At 46.0% G+C, this 17,597-nt stretch overlaps 1 protein-coding gene across 9 annotated transcripts in view; it reads right to left on the bottom strand.

Annotated features, from left to right (window-relative positions):
- DOCK9 (dedicator of cytokinesis 9) overlaps window positions 1–17,597 on the bottom strand; it is a 1,255,128-nt gene that overhangs the window by 460,473 nt on the left and 777,058 nt on the right. For all 9 annotated transcript variants that reach the window (XM_086947866.1, XM_086947869.1, XM_086947867.1 and 6 more), the window contains exons 24-25: window positions 10,071–10,186; window positions 8,688–8,757 (exon numbers count right to left, since the gene is read on the bottom strand). In XM_086947866.1, coding sequence (XP_086803992.1) covers window positions 8,688–8,757; window positions 10,071–10,186 — 186 coding nt within the window. The remainder of the gene's footprint in view (window positions 1–8,687; window positions 8,758–10,070; window positions 10,187–17,597) is intronic.

The following is a 17,597-nucleotide window of genomic DNA, read 5'->3' as shown; positions in this document are numbered from 1 at the left end:
TCCTATGACTATCCTAGTCATTTTGTATAGACCAAACGGCAGCCAATCAGGCGACCGCACCCACCAGAATGTTCTCCCCAGAGGCTCAGGCTCTCAGACTTTCTCGCACAGGAGTGAAACCAACATAATTGCCTGAAGGAGCCTGAGGGGAGGTGGGCGGGTGCTTGTGAATCTATGAAAGACACCAATACTGGAGAACCACAGATTACAGGTAAGTAACTATTGTTCTTCTCCAGTATTCGGGTGTCTTTCATAGATTCACATGCCTGAATCAGAGGAGATAGCAGTACCAAAAACATCATGCTCATTAGACGCTCCTTGTTTCACAGTATACATGCATCATAGCAAAAGAGAATAACATATTATAAGCGTCTAAATTGAGCATAGAGGAGGAGGGAGAACAGAGGCTAACCTTACTTGAAAAGATTGCAAAGAACTGCTCTTCCCACCGAAGCATCTGCATCACTTGCAGTGTTCAAACAGTAATGTTTGGTAAAGGTATGCCAGCTGTAGAAGAGGAGACCGCTCTTGTAAAATGTGCCCTTGGTAAAGCCTGTAGAGGTCTTCCTGCTTGTTGATGACAGAGTCCAATTTCTGAGGAGACCCACCGGGCTATAGTCTGTTTGGATACAGCACATCCCTAGCGCAGTTTTCCACAGGCCACAAACAGTTGGTCTGTTTTGCGAATAGTGGCCGTCCTTTGAAGGTAGAACTTGAGACACTCCTGATGTCTAAAGAGTGTAAGGCTCTTTCAGCCGCTGATTGTGGATTTGGAAAACATGTCTTGAGAATTACCGGCTCATTAAGATGAGTCAGATGGAACTTTGGGCATATACCTAGGATTAGTACGTAGCACCACAGAATCTTAAGTAAATTGCAAGAAAGGAGATTTTGAAGTGAATGCCTGAATGTCACTGACCCTTCTAGCTGATGTCAATGCTAAGAGCAAAGAGACCTTCCATGAAAGGAACTTGAGATCAATCTTATGAATGGGTTCAAAGGGGTGATGCCTGAGTTGAGCGAGCACCACATTTAAGTACCAAGATGGAGGTGGACGTCGACTTGGAGGAAACATACGGAATAGTCCTTTAAAAAATTGCTGAATTATCCTTGAAGAAAAAAGAGAATTAGATCCGTCCTGCAGGAATCTGGAAATGGCTGCCAGAAATACTTTTAGAGTTGAATGCGATAAACCTGATCTAGCCAGATGAAGGAACAAGGCAAGATCTGTTCCAGCCTAGCATGGATGGGATGCAGATCAGCAGAGCGACACCAGGCACAAAATCGCTTCCATTTAAGCTTGAAGGTTTTAATCGTTGCTGGCACTCTAGCATTGGCCAGAACTTCTTGACAATCTGCAGGGATATCTAAGTGGGAGAACTCATTGTGTTGAGGAGCCAAGCGGCTAATTTCAAGGAAGCTGGGTCCGTATGGCACACTTGACCCCTTTGAGTGGTCAGGAGATTCGGTATTTGTGGCAGCTGGATTGGACTGCACTCCGAAAGGAGAAGTTCGGTGAACCAATATTGTCGAGGCCAACTTGGAGCAATCAGGATTAGGCGACATGGTTGTCTCTTCATCTTCCTGATGACCTTGGGGACTAAAGGAATTGGTGGAAAGGCGTATGCAAATGTCTGAAACCAGTTCATCGTAAGAGCATCCCTGCATGAGTTCCTGTGGGGAATCCAGCTTGCAAAGCGTGGGCATTTCCGGTTCTGTTTTGTCGCAAACAAATCCAGGTCGGGGTCACCCCACTTTCGGAATACTCGATCCAGGGTCGGCTGATGGTTCTCCCATTCGTGATTGGATACAGCAGACCTGCTGAGGGAGTCCGCTAGCACGTTGGAGACCCCTGGAACGTGGATCGCTGAAAGATTGATGTTGTGATCCAGAGCCCAATTCCAAATTTCTTGTGCTTGACGAGAAAGCCGGGCCGACCTTGTACATCCCGGTTTGTTCAGGTAATGCATACTGGTTGTATTGTCTGTTCGAATTAGAACCGTGTAACCCTTGATGATTCCTTGAAAAGACTTCGAAGCTAGAAAGATGGCCCTTAGTAGTTCCAGGAGATTTATGTTCCACTTTTTCTGTTGTAGGTTCCATTTTCCGTTGATTGTCATTCCCTGGAGGTGTGCGCCCCATCCCTCCAGAGAAGCATCTGTGGTAACGATAAATCTGGGCAACTCTGTCAGGAATGCACATCCACCTTGTAGGTTGCATCCTTGCATCCACCATTGAATGGAGTTTCTCATCCGAGGAGTTATGTTGATCATGTCTTCGAATGATCCTACCACCTGCACCCACTGAAGACTGAGCTCTTCCTGCAAGGGCCTCATCCTGAGACGACAGTTGGGGATGAGAGGGATACATGAAGAGATCATCCCTAGGAAAGATTTGAACTTGCGAACAGAAACACACTATTTTTTCAGAAGTATTGACGCCATTCTGTGGATCTTGATATGTCTTTCTTTTGAAACAAATACTCAGCCGAGTTGCGTTTCCAACATTGCTCCCAAAAAAGACTTTCTTTGAGATGGAGGTAGATGGGACTTTTCGAAATTGACTGAGAAACCCAGGCTCTGAAATAGTGACAGGCACCTTTGAACGTGAGCTTCTGCTGTGACTAGAGAACTGGCCTTGATAAGGAAGTCGTCCAAATATGGGTAAATTTGAATTCCTTCCAAACGAAGATGAACTGCCACCGGAGGTAATATCTTCGTGAAAACTCTGGGAGCTGAACGCAGTCCAAATGGGAGGACTTTGAACTGAAAGTCCCTGCCAGCCACTCTGAACCTTAAAAACCTTCTTGTGCCTGGGAAGGATGGGCACATGGAAGTAAGCATCCTGAAGGTCGAGTGTTGCCATGTGATCCCCTTTTGAGAGAAACTGGAGGATTTCTTGAAGCGTTAACATCCAGAAGGATCATTTTTTTTGAGGTATTTGTTGAGAGCACGCAGTTCGAGGATGGGACGCCATTCTCCTGACTTCTTGCATATAAGGAAACATCTCGAATAAAATCCTTTCCCTCTTTGCAATTGAGGTACCTTTTCGATTGCTCCTTTCCAAATCATGGCAAATATTTGGGAGAACAGCTCTTTGAGATGAGCTGGTGGTGGACCTTTTGGGGGAGAATTTGGAGGGGCTTTGACAAATTCCAGAATGTGGCCCCTGGATACAACATCCAGAACCCATCTGTCTGTAGTAATCTTGGACCAATTTGATAAGTAGTGGGATATTCTTCCTCCAATTTGTAAATTTGGCTTGGGTAGAAGTGGTGGCAGGTTGTTCGTCTCACTTGCTCTTGTTGTCGTCTTTTCCTCGATAAGAGGATTTCCTTCTGGTCTGGGAATAATTGTTCCCTCTCTGACCGTACATTTGCTGCCTGTACGGTTGGTATCTTTGGTTACCCTGCGTGTTGCTATATGAACGCTGCTGAGAGTAACCTCCTCTATTGGAGAAATTGCCTCTTCCTTTTGCACCACGAAAGGACGACTTACAGAATTGCAGCGTTCCCTGCAATCGTGCTGGTTCCGTGCCCTTCTTTATAGCTTGAAAAGCCTCATCCACGTTTTGGCCGAAAAGGAACTCTCCATCATAGGCCATGTCCATGATTTTAGTCTGGACTTCTAAGCGAAAGGACGTAGATTTGAGCCATCCCTGTCTTCTCAAAACAGCTACACCCACCAGCTGTCTGAAGCCTGTAGCCGCCACGTCCACCACAGCATCCATTATTTCAGCCGATGAACATTCACCTTCGTGTAATATCTTCTTGGCTTCAGACTTATCAGGCTCAGAAAACTTCTCAATATAAGGCGCTATGTCTGACCACATCTGCCTATCGTACCTACGAAGTATCGGTAGGGAGTTTGCAGCACGGACAGTAGTTGCCGCTATAGGTGAGACCTTCTTGCCAATTGAATCAAGACGTCTCCCCTCCCTGTCAGGGGGAGCAGTGACTTGCGAAGAAGGATTCCTGGCTTTCCTCTGAGCCGCTTGGGTGACAACTGAGTCCGTTTTAGCTTGACCAATAAGGCATGCCGGTGAAGTGAGAGGCGCCTTATATTTCTTATCTACTCGAGGTAGAACTGCCGGGAGAGAGTTTGGCATAGCCATTATCTTCAAACCCTCCTTCCAAATAAAGTCAATTATTGGGATGGCCTTCACCTGCCTTTGTGGCTGATCTTTAAAATCACACAGGAAGTATTCATCTTGTTTAGACTACATGGTGATAAGAAATCTTTTTGTTGCCCTGTCCATGATTTGATGAAAAGTCGCAATGTCTACCGGCGGAGAGTCCGCAGTAGGTGGACCAGCTGGAGAAGGAGTTTGTGCTTGATAATCGTCGCACTCCGACAGTACTGATTTGTCATCTACTTCACCTTCTTCTCTTTCCTCATCGGAAGTAACATCATCCTGGGTGTGATGAAATGGTACCGGCGAAGGAGGTATTGTAGGTTGTGTCTCCGAGATTGGCAGCGGAGAGGATTGTCTTGGAGGTCTTAAAGGTGCCGTAGATGCTTGTGGCATAGGCGTTGACAGGCGTGAATCACCGGACTCGAAAGGTGGGAATCGGCGGTAATAATCACTCAACATATGTTGAAGGTTATGGAGTAAATCCAATGGCATCTGCGCAGTAGGCACCAACACGGGAGCCCGACCAGAAGGCTCAAGGAACTGATCTTCTTCTTCATGATCTTCATCCTAATATTTTATAAGCAGCTCAGAAGGGCTTCTGGCTGCACGAAAACTTTCATCTTCGTAGGATTCCTCCTCCTCCTCAGAGTCTAATAACTGCTCCGGCAACTTTAACGGTGATAGAGCTGTTAAGGATGATCCACGTCTTTCTAGCAATTAAGCTGTCATAGACGGTGAAGGTATAGGGACTGTACAAGGCTTAGCTGACCACACTTGCAGTTCTGTACAAGTTGATAGTGGAGGCGTCGACGGTGCCACCGTCGTCGGTGTCGTGGACGGACCAGTAACCGTCTGTGGAACAGCAATCTTCGTCGGCGTCGCCGATACTTTCGTCGCCGAGGTAGTCGTCGACGATGATTTAGACGACGTGGTAATCTTCGTCGACGGTGCGGCTGTCGACAATGTAATCTTCGTCGATGACGTAGTCGTGAGTGTCTTCTTCGTCGACGATGGCGTCGTCGACGGTATGGTAATCCTAGTAGACGAGGATGACGGCAACGGGAGGGTGATCTTCGTCGACGATGAGCCCGTTGACGGTATGACTTTCGTCGGCGCATGTGTCAACGACGAAGTGCTCATCGACGGTACCTTCAAAATCTTCGGCGATGAAGGGGCGTCGACGATCGATGGCATTATCTTCGTCGACGAGATGGGACGAACCGTTACCTGAACCAGCGTCGACGGTGAGGAAGCTGAAGACATCCCCATTTCAGGTCTTTGTGAGGAGAATGTTACCGTCGATGTTGAAGACGCGTCGACATTAAGAAACGTCGACGGTGGAGCCGTCGTCGACGCTGAAGACGGCAAGGTTTTTCTCTGAGGTTAAATTTTATGAGAAGCTGTCTTGGAAGATGAAGATTTTCCAGTTTTCCTTGGGGGCATACTAGGACCAGATTTATAAGGTGAAAATGCCTTTTTTGAAGGAGAAGTAGAAGGCACGCCAGAATCCTGAGAGGATTGGGCTTTCCTCAACACCTTTGCCCCAGGAGAACCCTTCTCAACCTCAGCCTTCCTCTTTCTAGAGGACATAGTAGACCCAGAGGCTATACTTCCTACCTCAGAAACGGGGTTATCCTGGTCCTTGATCTTCTGGAGCCACAGGAGAAGACTACTCTCTCTGTCCCTGAGGGTCTTTTGAGGAAAGGTTCTGCAGATCTTACACTCCTTTACCTCATGATCTGGATATAAACAATAAATACATTTCTTGTGAGGATCCTCCTTAAACAACCTCAGCTTCCCACAAGAATCACAGGACCTGAAGAGGGATTTAGAAGTAGACATCTTTTAGAAGGTAAAAACCAACCAAAGTAATGAAGAAACTGAGCAAAGCTCAGGGAGACTCCCTTCACACGACGTGCGGTAGAGAATCAGAGAGCCTGAGCCTCTGGGGAGAACATTCTGGTGGGTGCTGCCGCCTGATTGGCTGCAGTTTGGTCTATACAAAATGACTAGGATAGTCATGAGTGTGGAAGTTTTTTACACTGTAGCTTAGGGCTACTTTACTTCCTGGTTTGTTATTACCATGGTTTTGGGTTTTCTATAGGCATATTATTGCTTTTTTATGTACAGTGGGACTCCCACTCCGACGACCGGGAATGATTCAGGCATGTGAATCTATGAAAGACACCACAATACTGGAGAACCTACCCACCACTTAAAATGTACTTGCATGTTTCACTATACTAATTCAACACTAATCCTCTATGGGTCCCGGAGTAGCGTGCTCCTCGCCGAAAAAGTGCTTTGACGCCTCGTCAGGGGTAGTAAGCGCTATATAAATACAATTACAATACAATACAATACAACAATATGTAGGGTAATTAGCAGTGCATGACAAGGGCGTCATTTATAATTATCTCAGGGCACGAGTTCCAGTTATTAGAGATCATCCACAGCGTGAAGTTTTCATTTTTTTGCATTCATTGCTCAAAAACTACTTAACGGATTTACACCTAATCACAAAAAGCACCCTTTCAGAACCAAAATCTAGTATTCTGCCAACTTTGATGTAACTTCCATTCAATGGTTTGGGCTGTAGCTGTGTCTAAAGTTCCTGTGGAAAGATTGACGGGGAAAATGCATTTTAGGACCCCCATTTTCTTTGCCCCCTCCTTGACGGATCACCCCAAACAGTTACATGCACAAACTAGACAGAAAGAAGCACCTTTTTGGGAAGTTTCATGAAGATTCGGCAAACAGCACCAAATGTATTAGCTACAGAAAAAAGGCATTTCCTACGGAACCAAGATCCTTACTATAACAACCAAGTGGTGTCCGCCACTGGGTGATATGTACATATGTATTTATTTAGTTTCTGGAATACATTAGGAGGAGCAAACAGTGGACTCTAGACCACTGCTTGCTTTCTTTCCCTGAAGTAGCTTATCAGAACTGGTGTCCCAAAGTGATATTTTCCCCAATGATAAGTTACCACCTCCCTTGTGGTATTGATAACTGATCATTGGCTGTGACTGCAATTATGGTTGAATAACCTTGATGCATACCATTGCAACTCGCAATGAGGAGGGGGCAATCCTTTTCATGCTCTCTCCCAATTACCATTACAATGGGTCGCAAAACTCAGTTAAGGAGTCAGAAAGATGTTTCTGACTCACAAAATGAGTTTAGTACACTGCAGGTTAGAGTTTTGTGAATCACAGGGTTTGTGAAACAAAAGTGTTGATTGCAAAGTTAGCTCATAGTATTTAGGACATCCAGACAGAAGGTGTGCTCAAGGATGCATTCATCAAGGATTCTTCTATGCAATAATTCATTGAAACACTTATGTCTATTTAGGGAGGACCTTGCAAAAAAAGATAAAGCAATCTCATGGTAGATACAAAGTCCTGAATCTAGAAAGGCACTCTCTTCTCTATGCCATTTGGAAATGGTTTAGCAAAATAGGTTTCACTTGACTCCACAGTCTTACTTAAATACATGCCTCAAGATACCCTGCCAATACTGTGCTTGAGGAAGAATAAAGCTGAGCCCAGGCAAGATCATTCCAGATCACTGGATGAGATAGTTTTGATAAGTGATATCAGTCAGGGCTTCTGTTTGACATGGGATGTGGTCGTTAGAATAAGTCCCAGCAAATTTCGCAAGCACAAATATTAATTCTGTGGATGGTACTAATGGCAGCTGGCATGTCCCAAAGGTGGTTGGGTGGGTAGGTCACTAAAATGTTTTTTTGTTAAATTAAAACCACTTACCTGGGAGCGTGACGTCCTCCTCAATCGTCTTCTCTCCTCGAGGCAGCCAGGCTCCAAACTCCCAAGCCAATCGTGACGCTGCTCTCACCAGCATGACAGCAGGGCCAGGATTGATGGGAGTGGCCTCTATCAGCTCTCAGACGAGCATTGGAGGATTTTGCTTTCTCTAACCCAGCTGTGTTAAGACAGCTTGGTTAGAGAGGTTTAAAGTGTGCATGTGTGGCTGGCCGTCGCAAGACAGCCTGCCAAAAAGACATGCACACTTTAAACTGAAAGTGGCCTGCTCTCCCTGCTGCTGTCAGTCAGCAGTAGTCTTGCCCCCGTTCTGACGTTCCAGTCAGGATGGGGTGACAAAAAATAAAATGGTAATGAATTAACTTTATTACCATTATATTTTTCTTCTCGGGGGGCATTTCAGTGGGGCAAAGCTCCTCCACTCAAATGGAGGAACCGCCCCTGGCTGGGTTTCCATATTGTGGTGATCCACAAGAAAAAGCAGAGTAGTATACTTCCCTAAAAATCAACACAATGCCTTGCAATATGTCATCATTCTAAGTGTCATATAATAAACATAAGTAAAACTAAATGATGATTAATTTCAAAACATGATCTTTAAAGGATAGTAAGAAGTATGTCCTGTATGCACATCCACTGTGATTTTGTACAGTGAGATGAAGTCTAGGTTCTGTAGCAGTACACTCGGAGCTCCTAGAATGCAGTTTCAATAAGCAAATACTGATGAAATAAAAAGTGTGAAATACGAAAAGTTGATTTTCTTACTTTAACATATGACCTCAAGTAGCTCTCCAATCCTTCTTCATGGCACTGAGAAACAACATGGATGATGACCCTAGACAAAATGAATAAAACCAGTTTAGCATTAGTCTTTGCCAGAGTTACCATCTTAATGTCCAAGTAATGTTACAACAAGCAGTTGTTGTTATTTGATCATAGCTTTGGCATCAGTCCAGCGAGGGCATTCGAGGGATTACTGTGTATACCTGGTAAAACTCTGCAGTGTCAGGGCTAGGAACTCAGGCACATCAATGATTAATGTAGTGGGCTGGTGAGTTACATGAAGGGTAAGAATTCACTTGTCAGACTTGCTAGTGATTACTTCCCTTTGCCCTTGCATGACCCTGTGCTTATCATTTCTCTCACTTCCCTTTCAGGCAAATGCAGCTAAGGTTGTTGTGTTTCTGGTTGGGATCCACAAACATTTGAGAAAGATATAGCAGGCAAGCCTATGACCTGCAAGAATCAAGCAACACATGGAAAAAGGAAGAGGCGAGGGGCATGTTCTGACCACAATTGTTGTAAAAGAGTGTTAATTTTGCACTGCCACTATGCTCTGATAGCTGTGGAAAGAGAGCTGAGGACCAGGCGAAAATTAGTTACTTACCTGTAACTGCAGTTCTCCAGTATTGGTAACCTTCATAGATTCACATGCTTGAATCAATCCCATTCATTGAAACTGAAGTCCAACGATACCTAGTAAAGCAGCATGTATCACTACTTCGTACATTTGTTTTAAAAAAGGACATATATAGGCTACTAAAATGACTTTTCATTGTCATTATAGCCTATGATAGTGATACATACTGCTTTACTATGGCACGGTGGCACTCCCACTTCGACGATGGGGAATGATTCAAGACTGCGAATCTATGAAAGAACTAATACTGAAGAAGAGTGCCTGCTTGGCTGAAGCACATCTGCATTTTAGTCCATTTCCATGCAAGTACTCTTGGATATCTACCATCATTTAGTCAAAGCAAATTTACTTATTATTGGATTTCTAGCTATCCAGGGGTGGACTTTAGACACTGAAGGGTGTACTTGGTTTAACTGGCTCACATCAAATTTCAAGTGGAGCACAATATCTAAAGTAGCTGCTTTCACTCTGGGCAACAGTTAACAACTCTGGATTTAAGCTGCCCTTCCCGGATTTACAATTCATAATTGCTTCTGGGAAAGGAACTTAGGAACTGTTCGGTAATAGATCTCTGAAGAGAAAAGCTTCTTTCACACTACATGCTTAGTCATACTGACTTAACATTTTTTCACAAAAGCAATTTAGGTTGTCTCCCCTGTGCAGCAGGTTCGTGTGGTGTACTAACACGGAGGTGGCACACATAACAAATAATGACTAACAATACTTACCTTGTTACATTTACAGCAATTTCCTCTTGGGTAGCCCTAGTGAGGACTCTAAACATTTGGTTCAAGATTGTTGGCAGGAAAGCAATCATCACATATCCTTCCATGGCATGAAGACTCTGTGATAAAAGAATGAAGAGTCTCAAAGGAACTTTAATAATTTGTAATCATAATTTGTCAATTCAGAAAGATCGGATATTCATCTACTATAATCCCAACACTTCAATGATAACATCACAGGAAATTAATGAACCATAGAAATAGGTCTTATCAAAATTTTATATCAAAACTGACTAGCAAATCTGGTTGCAAAAACAGTGAACAGCTCTGGCAGCATCATTGTGAAGTGCAACTCGGATGCACGGGAAAGCTAGTGTAAAAAGTGAGATGAAAAACAAAAGGTACAGAGGTCAATCCAATTAAAAGTGTATCATGAAAATAAAAACACTCCAGGCTGCACACATATCAAAGCCTCTGGTTTAGCTTGCATCTGCTGTTCTCCATGCTCTGTGCTTGACCATAGGGTAAAATGCTGTCAGGATGGCTTCATCATGCAAGTAAAGGAGGGAGGGCATATGATCAAGTGCAGGGAGCGCAAAGAGGTGATTCCACTAACACTTGCCACCACGGTCATAGGTGACTATTTCATCAGCAACATTTCTTCGTCTATAGATTTACTTGTTTTATGTAATAAAAACCCCAGTTAACAAATAATTAGCACTAATTTTTACTCTACAAACCAGCTTACTAGAGTACCCTCTCCAGAATCTGTCTCAAACAGGGTTCATACAAACCTAGGCAATGATTTTCAGCAAGCTGATTTCACAAAAGGGTATGCTGCTTCAGTAGAACCTATTCTCCCTTCCAGTGCAATAAGAAATCAGTCCAGAATATATCTGAACTGCATTGAAACAAGTTACTTGTTGGACTGTGGTTTATAAGTAAACTGATCATGTTTCTGTAGATGTCTCTTGAATGTTTGGGAGCCGACAGATCTGAATGTTTGCTCAATGCAATGGGTCACTCTGGGGCTAATGCTCTCTAAAAGAAATATTGCACAAAAGTGGGGAGCGGCCCAACCCCCTACAGTGGGCGATTGGAAGCAAGACTTAGACTGGTCAATGTTTAGAGAAAAGGTAGTATATGTGCCCAGGGGTTGCCCGAAGTAATGGACACGTATGTGGGGCCAGTGGAACTCCTACCGTGGGGACATATGTCATCCCCCCACTGCCAACAGTGACATTCCACCTTCACCCTAGATTGTTCCAGTGTTGATGTGTACTATTTGCCTTTACCTATTGTCCTCATGTTATGTGACCTCTTCCTCCCTCTGTATTGTATTTAATAATGCTGATGCTTATTCTTTAATAAAAATATGTATTTTTTAAAGATAACGTTTCTGTGAAGTCCATACCTTTAGTTTTACATATATAGAGTTCCCTTGTGGTGGTCGCAGCATTTGGAACTGGGCCTGTGATGAATGCACACCTCTACAATTTCTAACTTTCTGTGCTACCTTCAGTATTCTGAATACTTCTGTGTTTCAATCTTCTCCTCGTTCACTGGAAATATTGGCTGTACTTTAGGTCTGCCACCCATCACACATTCCATGTTGTGACACCATTTGGTTTAGGTAGCCAAAGAGGTCTCCGTGCAGATGGTACAGACTCTATGATGTTTATATTGAACTAAAGATGAAATCAATGAGGCTATCTGGCTTTCTGACAGTTGACAAGGATGGGCAGGTTCTGTATGAGACTTTTGTGACAACTGTGCTGTTGAACCTGGTGATGATGCAAACTCTTGTTAAGGCAGTGACAGTGAAAACCTAAGACCAGACGCAAGATATTCTACTGGCTCCACCTGCTCTTCTTGAAAAGAGTCATCCCTTGGCCCTTCTCCCTCCTGCACACCTTCTATTCAGTTGAAAATGTTAAATCTGAGACATTACAAATCAAGCACCAGCTGGAATGCATGCAGCAAAGGCACAAGTGCCACCAGTTGATATTTAGCTAAACAATGTTCCACACCTGACAAGATGATAAATAGAAATGAAATTGATTTGTAATGGTAACACAAGTTGTATAAAGCTGACACAGACTATGTGCTTACCATAGTCACAAGTAGGACATGGCTGGACAACAGCAACAGAAAGCAAATAGATAATTCCATACATTTTATTGTAGTAATTGGTTCAAGAGCAGTACATTGTCCGGCAGTGCTAGCTATTCTGGTTTAGTGGAGTATTAGTAGCAGGAAGTAACTGGCCACTTAGATAGGGAGCCTCAAAACTTAGGCTGCAAGTGGTTTAGATTTTTTTTTCGATCAGAAATGTTCAGTATAGGCCACAATTGCTGTTTTTCTAATCCAAATTCAATAGTCCACCTAACAATATTCAAGATGGAATCCCTCTTGCATCGGCTAGCCCACCCACTACAGAACCCAACCTAAACCAGGTCAGAAAAAATACCACCCTCTGCCACAACAAGTGCAAGCTATACTCAAGCAAATAATCATAAGTGTCAAGACCATCCATGTTTCTGACAACCTAACAATTTCCAGTCACAGACAAGGAACTAGACCACAAAACCTTTGAATGACTGAGAGGATGAGTTTGAAAAGTATCAGATAAAATGAGCAAAATTGTACAATCACTGACCAGTAGGAATCAATTACACAAATGGGAAATACCTTAGATGCCGAAACTCCGGAAAACTCTGCTACTGCTGCAACTCCTATGATGACTTTTTGGGGCTAATTGGAGTAAAGGAGAAAACCTGACACTCCTAATGTATGAGTTACTTACCTTCGGTAACTATGTATCTGGTAGAGACGATTCTAGCCGCAGATTCCGAAACGTAGAATTATCCCCAGGCGTGAGACTGGATCTGGAATTGTTTTTGCCACAGCATCGCTGCGTGCCGGGGGGACGGAATCACGCGACTCCGCCCAGGCATTGTTCACGTACGTGACGTCAGCGAGGTCACATAAGTCTCACCCTGGTGCGCCTACGTCAGTTTTCTTCTGAGAACTTTTCCGCACCACAACGCAGAGCCATCAGACAAAATTGTGGGCATATGGGAACAGTATGCGAAAGAGCAGAAACATTGAAAAAAGGATTGTGACGAACAACACCATAAGGAGCAGTGCCAACACTGCAGTACCCAAATGCAGGGAAAGAAGAAAGAACAGAGCACAGCCCTGAGCAGCCACCCTGCCAGTATGAAGACAGTCCACCCCCTGGAGACAAGGAACATATGCAAGATGTCATGACAACATGTAGCAGGACTCCAACCCCACCCAAGAAACAACAAAGGGGAACCAGTTCCTAGACAAATAGGAATGACAAACCTCCAAAGCAACCCCAGCACAGAGGGCGACAACCCCCAAGGAACAAAGGGCAAAGGCACGGCCAGATGACCCCCAACCCAGAGGTTAGCAGAGGGGCCAGGACCCTTAGTAACAAAAGGGGGAGAGGGAGGGGAGGGAAGAGAGTGAAGGCAAGTCCCAATCCTGGAGCAACCAAAACAGAGGGGCACAGGAGTACCTATAAACCCATCCTCCAATGCGCCAAAGAGGAGAGAGGAACAAGAAACATGACAAATCATCCCGTCAAAAAGAGCGAAAGAATGCACTCACAGAAGACATAGCCACCCACTGGAAGGCGAGTGCAGAATACCAAGCCAAAGGTCCTCACAGAACGGGGAGGAAAGGCGATCAGTGAAGGAATCTGCGGCTCGAATCGGCTCTACCAGATATATCGTTACCGAAGGTAAGTAACTCGTACATCTGATAGAGACTACTAGCCGCAGATTCCTTAATGTAGAATAGATACCCTAGCCATACCCACGGGAAAGGAGGGTCTGCAAAAGGACCCCACCAGCCTGGACATAACAGAGTTTCCCTAAGGGGACTAGTCCAACAGACAGGGCAAGGAACCTCATCCCCCCAGGCAAGGGGAACCCCTACGAGCAGAACACCATTGACCCCAAGAGGGGTGTGGAAAGAAGAAAAGAAGAAAGAGGAAACCCATTCACTCTCAACAGAGGAAACAGGGCAAGGGGAGGCCGAAGCATCCCACGCCCCTACAAGGCAACAGAACCTCCATCCAAGGCCAAGGCAAGGAAGAGGAAGAAGATCAACCTAGAGGCTCCAAGGAGACGAGGGAAAAAGAAGGCAAGCCCCCCCCCCCCCCACCGGGAACACACCCCGCAAGAGGGCAGCTGAGCCCACCACAGTCGGAAGTCAATAGATCAGACAGAATGGCGCCAACAGCAAGATGCTGTCGGAAGCAGGAAGAGTAGCCCGAGGCACCTAGGAAGACCGGGCAGGCTGCGCCTGAAAGAGGGAGGAACACAACAATCACAGCCCCAGGACAGAAAACAGAAGGGTGAAGAAGGTGCCCGGACACACCTCAGAGAGCGGTCCGCACACATGACCCAATAAGAAGCAGAGCCAGAGCCACTACACCAGGCCGCAGACAGCCGGTCAGACCTGACGAACAGCGCAGCGACCCCGGAGAATGACATCCCGTGGCACCACCAAGGCATTCCAATCCAGCAAGAAGGGAATTGCACCTGCAACATATATAAACGCCATGGAGAGCAGAGGCCAGAAGGCAACCACAGCTCCCTAGACCAGAAAAGCTGTATAACAGCTACCACTACCCCACATAGGGTATGTTAAGTCCCAAGACATGGGAACCCTCTTAAGAAGAAACTTCCGCAGCAGAGGACAACAGAAAGAGCCGTGGGGAAAACCCCATGCAGAAGGCTTGTCAAGCAGCCAAAGAAAAAAAACAGAAGCCCTAATCTCAGGGCCAACCTGGTGTAGATAACCCAAAACAACTGGGTTGGCGCTGAGTGATGATGTGGTGATCCTGAGTGGTGCTGTGGTGGTGCTGTGGTGGTGCTGGGTAGTGGTGCTGAGTGATAATGTGATGGTGCTGAGTGATGCTGTGGTGGTGCTGAGTGATGCTGTGGTGGTGCTGAGTGATAATGTGGTGGTGCTGAGTGATTCTGGGGTAGCGTTGAGTGATGATGTGGTGATGCTGAGTTGTGCTGAGTGGTGCCGGGGTGGCGCTGAGTGAGCCGTGGTGGTGCAGAGTGGTGCTGCTGAGTGATAATGTGGTGGTGCTGAGTGATGCTGTGGTGGTGCTCAGTGATAATGTGGTGATGCTGAATGGTGCTGTGGTGGTGCTGAATGGTGCTGGGGTGGCGCTGAGTGATGCTGTGGTGGTGCGGAGTGGTGTTGAGTGGTGCTGTGGTGGTGCTGAGTGGTGCTGTGGTGGCGCTGAGTGGTGCTGGGGTGGCGCTGAGGTGGCGCTGAGTGGTGCTGGGGTGGCGCTGAGGTGGTGCTGAGTGGTGCTGTGGTGGTGCTGAGTGGTGCTGAGTGATAATGTGGTGGTGCTGAGTGATAATGTGGTGGCGCTGAGTGATGCTGGGGTGGCGCTGAGTGATGCTGGGGTGGCGCGGAGTGATGCTGGGGTGGCGCGGAGTGATGCTGGGGTGGCACTGATTGATGCTGGGGTGGCACTGAGTGGTGCTGTGGTGGTGCTGAGTGGTGCTGTGGTGGTGCTGAGTGGTGCTGTGGTGGTGCTGAGTGGTGCTGTGGTGGCGCTGAGTGGTGCTGTGGTGGCGCTGAGTGATGCTGAGTGAAAATGTGGTGGTGCTGAGTGATAATGTGGTGGAGCTGAGTGATGCTGGGGTGGCGCTGAGTGATGCTGGGGTGGCGCTGAGTGATGCTGTAGTGGTGCTGAGTGATGCTGGGGTGGTGCTGAGTGGTGCTGTGGTGGTGCTGAGTGATGCTGTGGTGGTGCTGAGTGATAATGTGGTGGTGCTGAGTGATGCTGTGGTGGTGCTGAGTGATGCTGGGGTAGCGCCGAGTGATGATGTGGTGGTGCTGAGTAGTGCTGGGGTGACGCTGAGTGATGCTGGGGTGGCGCTGAGTGGTGCTGGGGTGGTGCTGAGTGGTTGCTGGGGTGGTGCTGAGTGGTTGCTGGGGTGGTGCTGAGTGGTTGCTGGGGTGGCGCTGAGTGATGCTGGGGTGGCGCTGAGTGGTGCTGTGGTGGTGCTGAGTGATGCTGTGGTGGTGCTGAGTGATGCTGTGGTGGTGCTCAGTGGTGCTGTGGTGGTGCTCAGTGGTGCTGTGGTGGTGCTGAGGGGTGCTGTGGTGCTGCTGAGTGGTGCTGTGGTGCTGCTGAGTGGTGCTGTGGTGCTGCTGAGTGGTGCTGTGGTGCTGCTGAGTGGTGCTGTGGTGGTGCTGAGTGGTGCTGTGATGCTGTGGTGCTGCTGAGTGGTGCTGAGTGGTGCTGTGATGCTGCTGAGTGGTGCTATGGTGGTGCTGAGTGATAATGTGGTGGTGCCGAGTGGTGCTGTGGTGGTGCTGAATGGTGCTGTGGTGGGGCTGAGTTACCAAAGTGTTCGTTATACACATTGTGTGCACATAACTTAATAATTCCCTAAGTGTTTGTAATGCCTGCCCGCTTTGCCTTTAAGTAGACAAAAATGGCAGCCAAACGAAAAGTGGAAAGCAAATGGAGACAACAGACTAAACAGAGGCCACACAAAACCATTATACACATTGCATGAACATGACTTAATAGCTCAAAGTGTTTGTAAGGCGCGCTAAATTTGTAATATATTACACGGAGATCTTAGCTCGATATGCATCGATATGCATTAAAGCACACAAAGATCGCAGATCAAAGTAAATCCCTTAGATAATGAAGCAAACAGAATCCATAGCAAAATGCGAAAGCAAAAAAAGTGCATCCAAAGAAATAACAGCCAAACGTAAATACCTGTGGGAATGAAATAAACTGAATCAATTAAAAAATGAGCGCTCAATTTGCCTCAAAGTACACAGAAATCGCATTCAAACTAAAATACCTTCGCTCAATTTTCATTAAAGTAACACAATATCGCAGCAAAACATGAATACATGCGATAATGAAGCAAACACAATTCATCACAAAAATGTGCACTCTGTTTGCATTTAAGTAAACAAAGATCGCATCCAAATGTTAATCCCTGAGCTGGAGCTGCTTTAAAGTAAACAGACATCGCAGATAAACGTAAACCCCTTCCATAAAAAAATTAAAAAACAAATCCCATTACAAAAATGCACGCTCGGTTTGCATTGAATTGCACAAATAAGTACACGGAGATCGCAGCTAAACTGAAACTCCTTCGCTTAATTTGCATTAAATTAGACAGATCGCAACACCATGGAGAAAGTAAACTAAGAATCGGCTCGCAAATGGAAATCCTCTTAAAGTTCAAAGGGGGAAGGGGTGCATGTGGTCCAGAGAGAGGTGGGACATGCGGAAACAACAAAGAACAAAAGCCGACCCAGATCCGGCGCGAAGAGTCTCTGCCCGAGGATTGAGTCAAGAGAGCTGCGGTCAAAACGATGCTAGACAAGGCGGGACTAAACCGGCCAAAAACAACACAAGTAATGAGAAGAAAGAGCAAGCAAAGATGGGAAGGCATACGGAGGCGGGAGAGCAAGTCGAGGCATTGAAGAACA

This window comes from Lissotriton vulgaris, assembly GCF_964263255.1.
Source record: "Lissotriton vulgaris chromosome 8 unlocalized genomic scaffold, aLisVul1.2 SUPER_8_unloc_1, whole genome shotgun sequence".
NCBI lineage: Eukaryota > Metazoa > Chordata > Amphibia > Caudata > Salamandridae > Lissotriton > Lissotriton vulgaris.
Note: the sequence above shows the minus strand (reverse complement) of the source record. Positions and strands in the feature narration are given on the sequence as shown.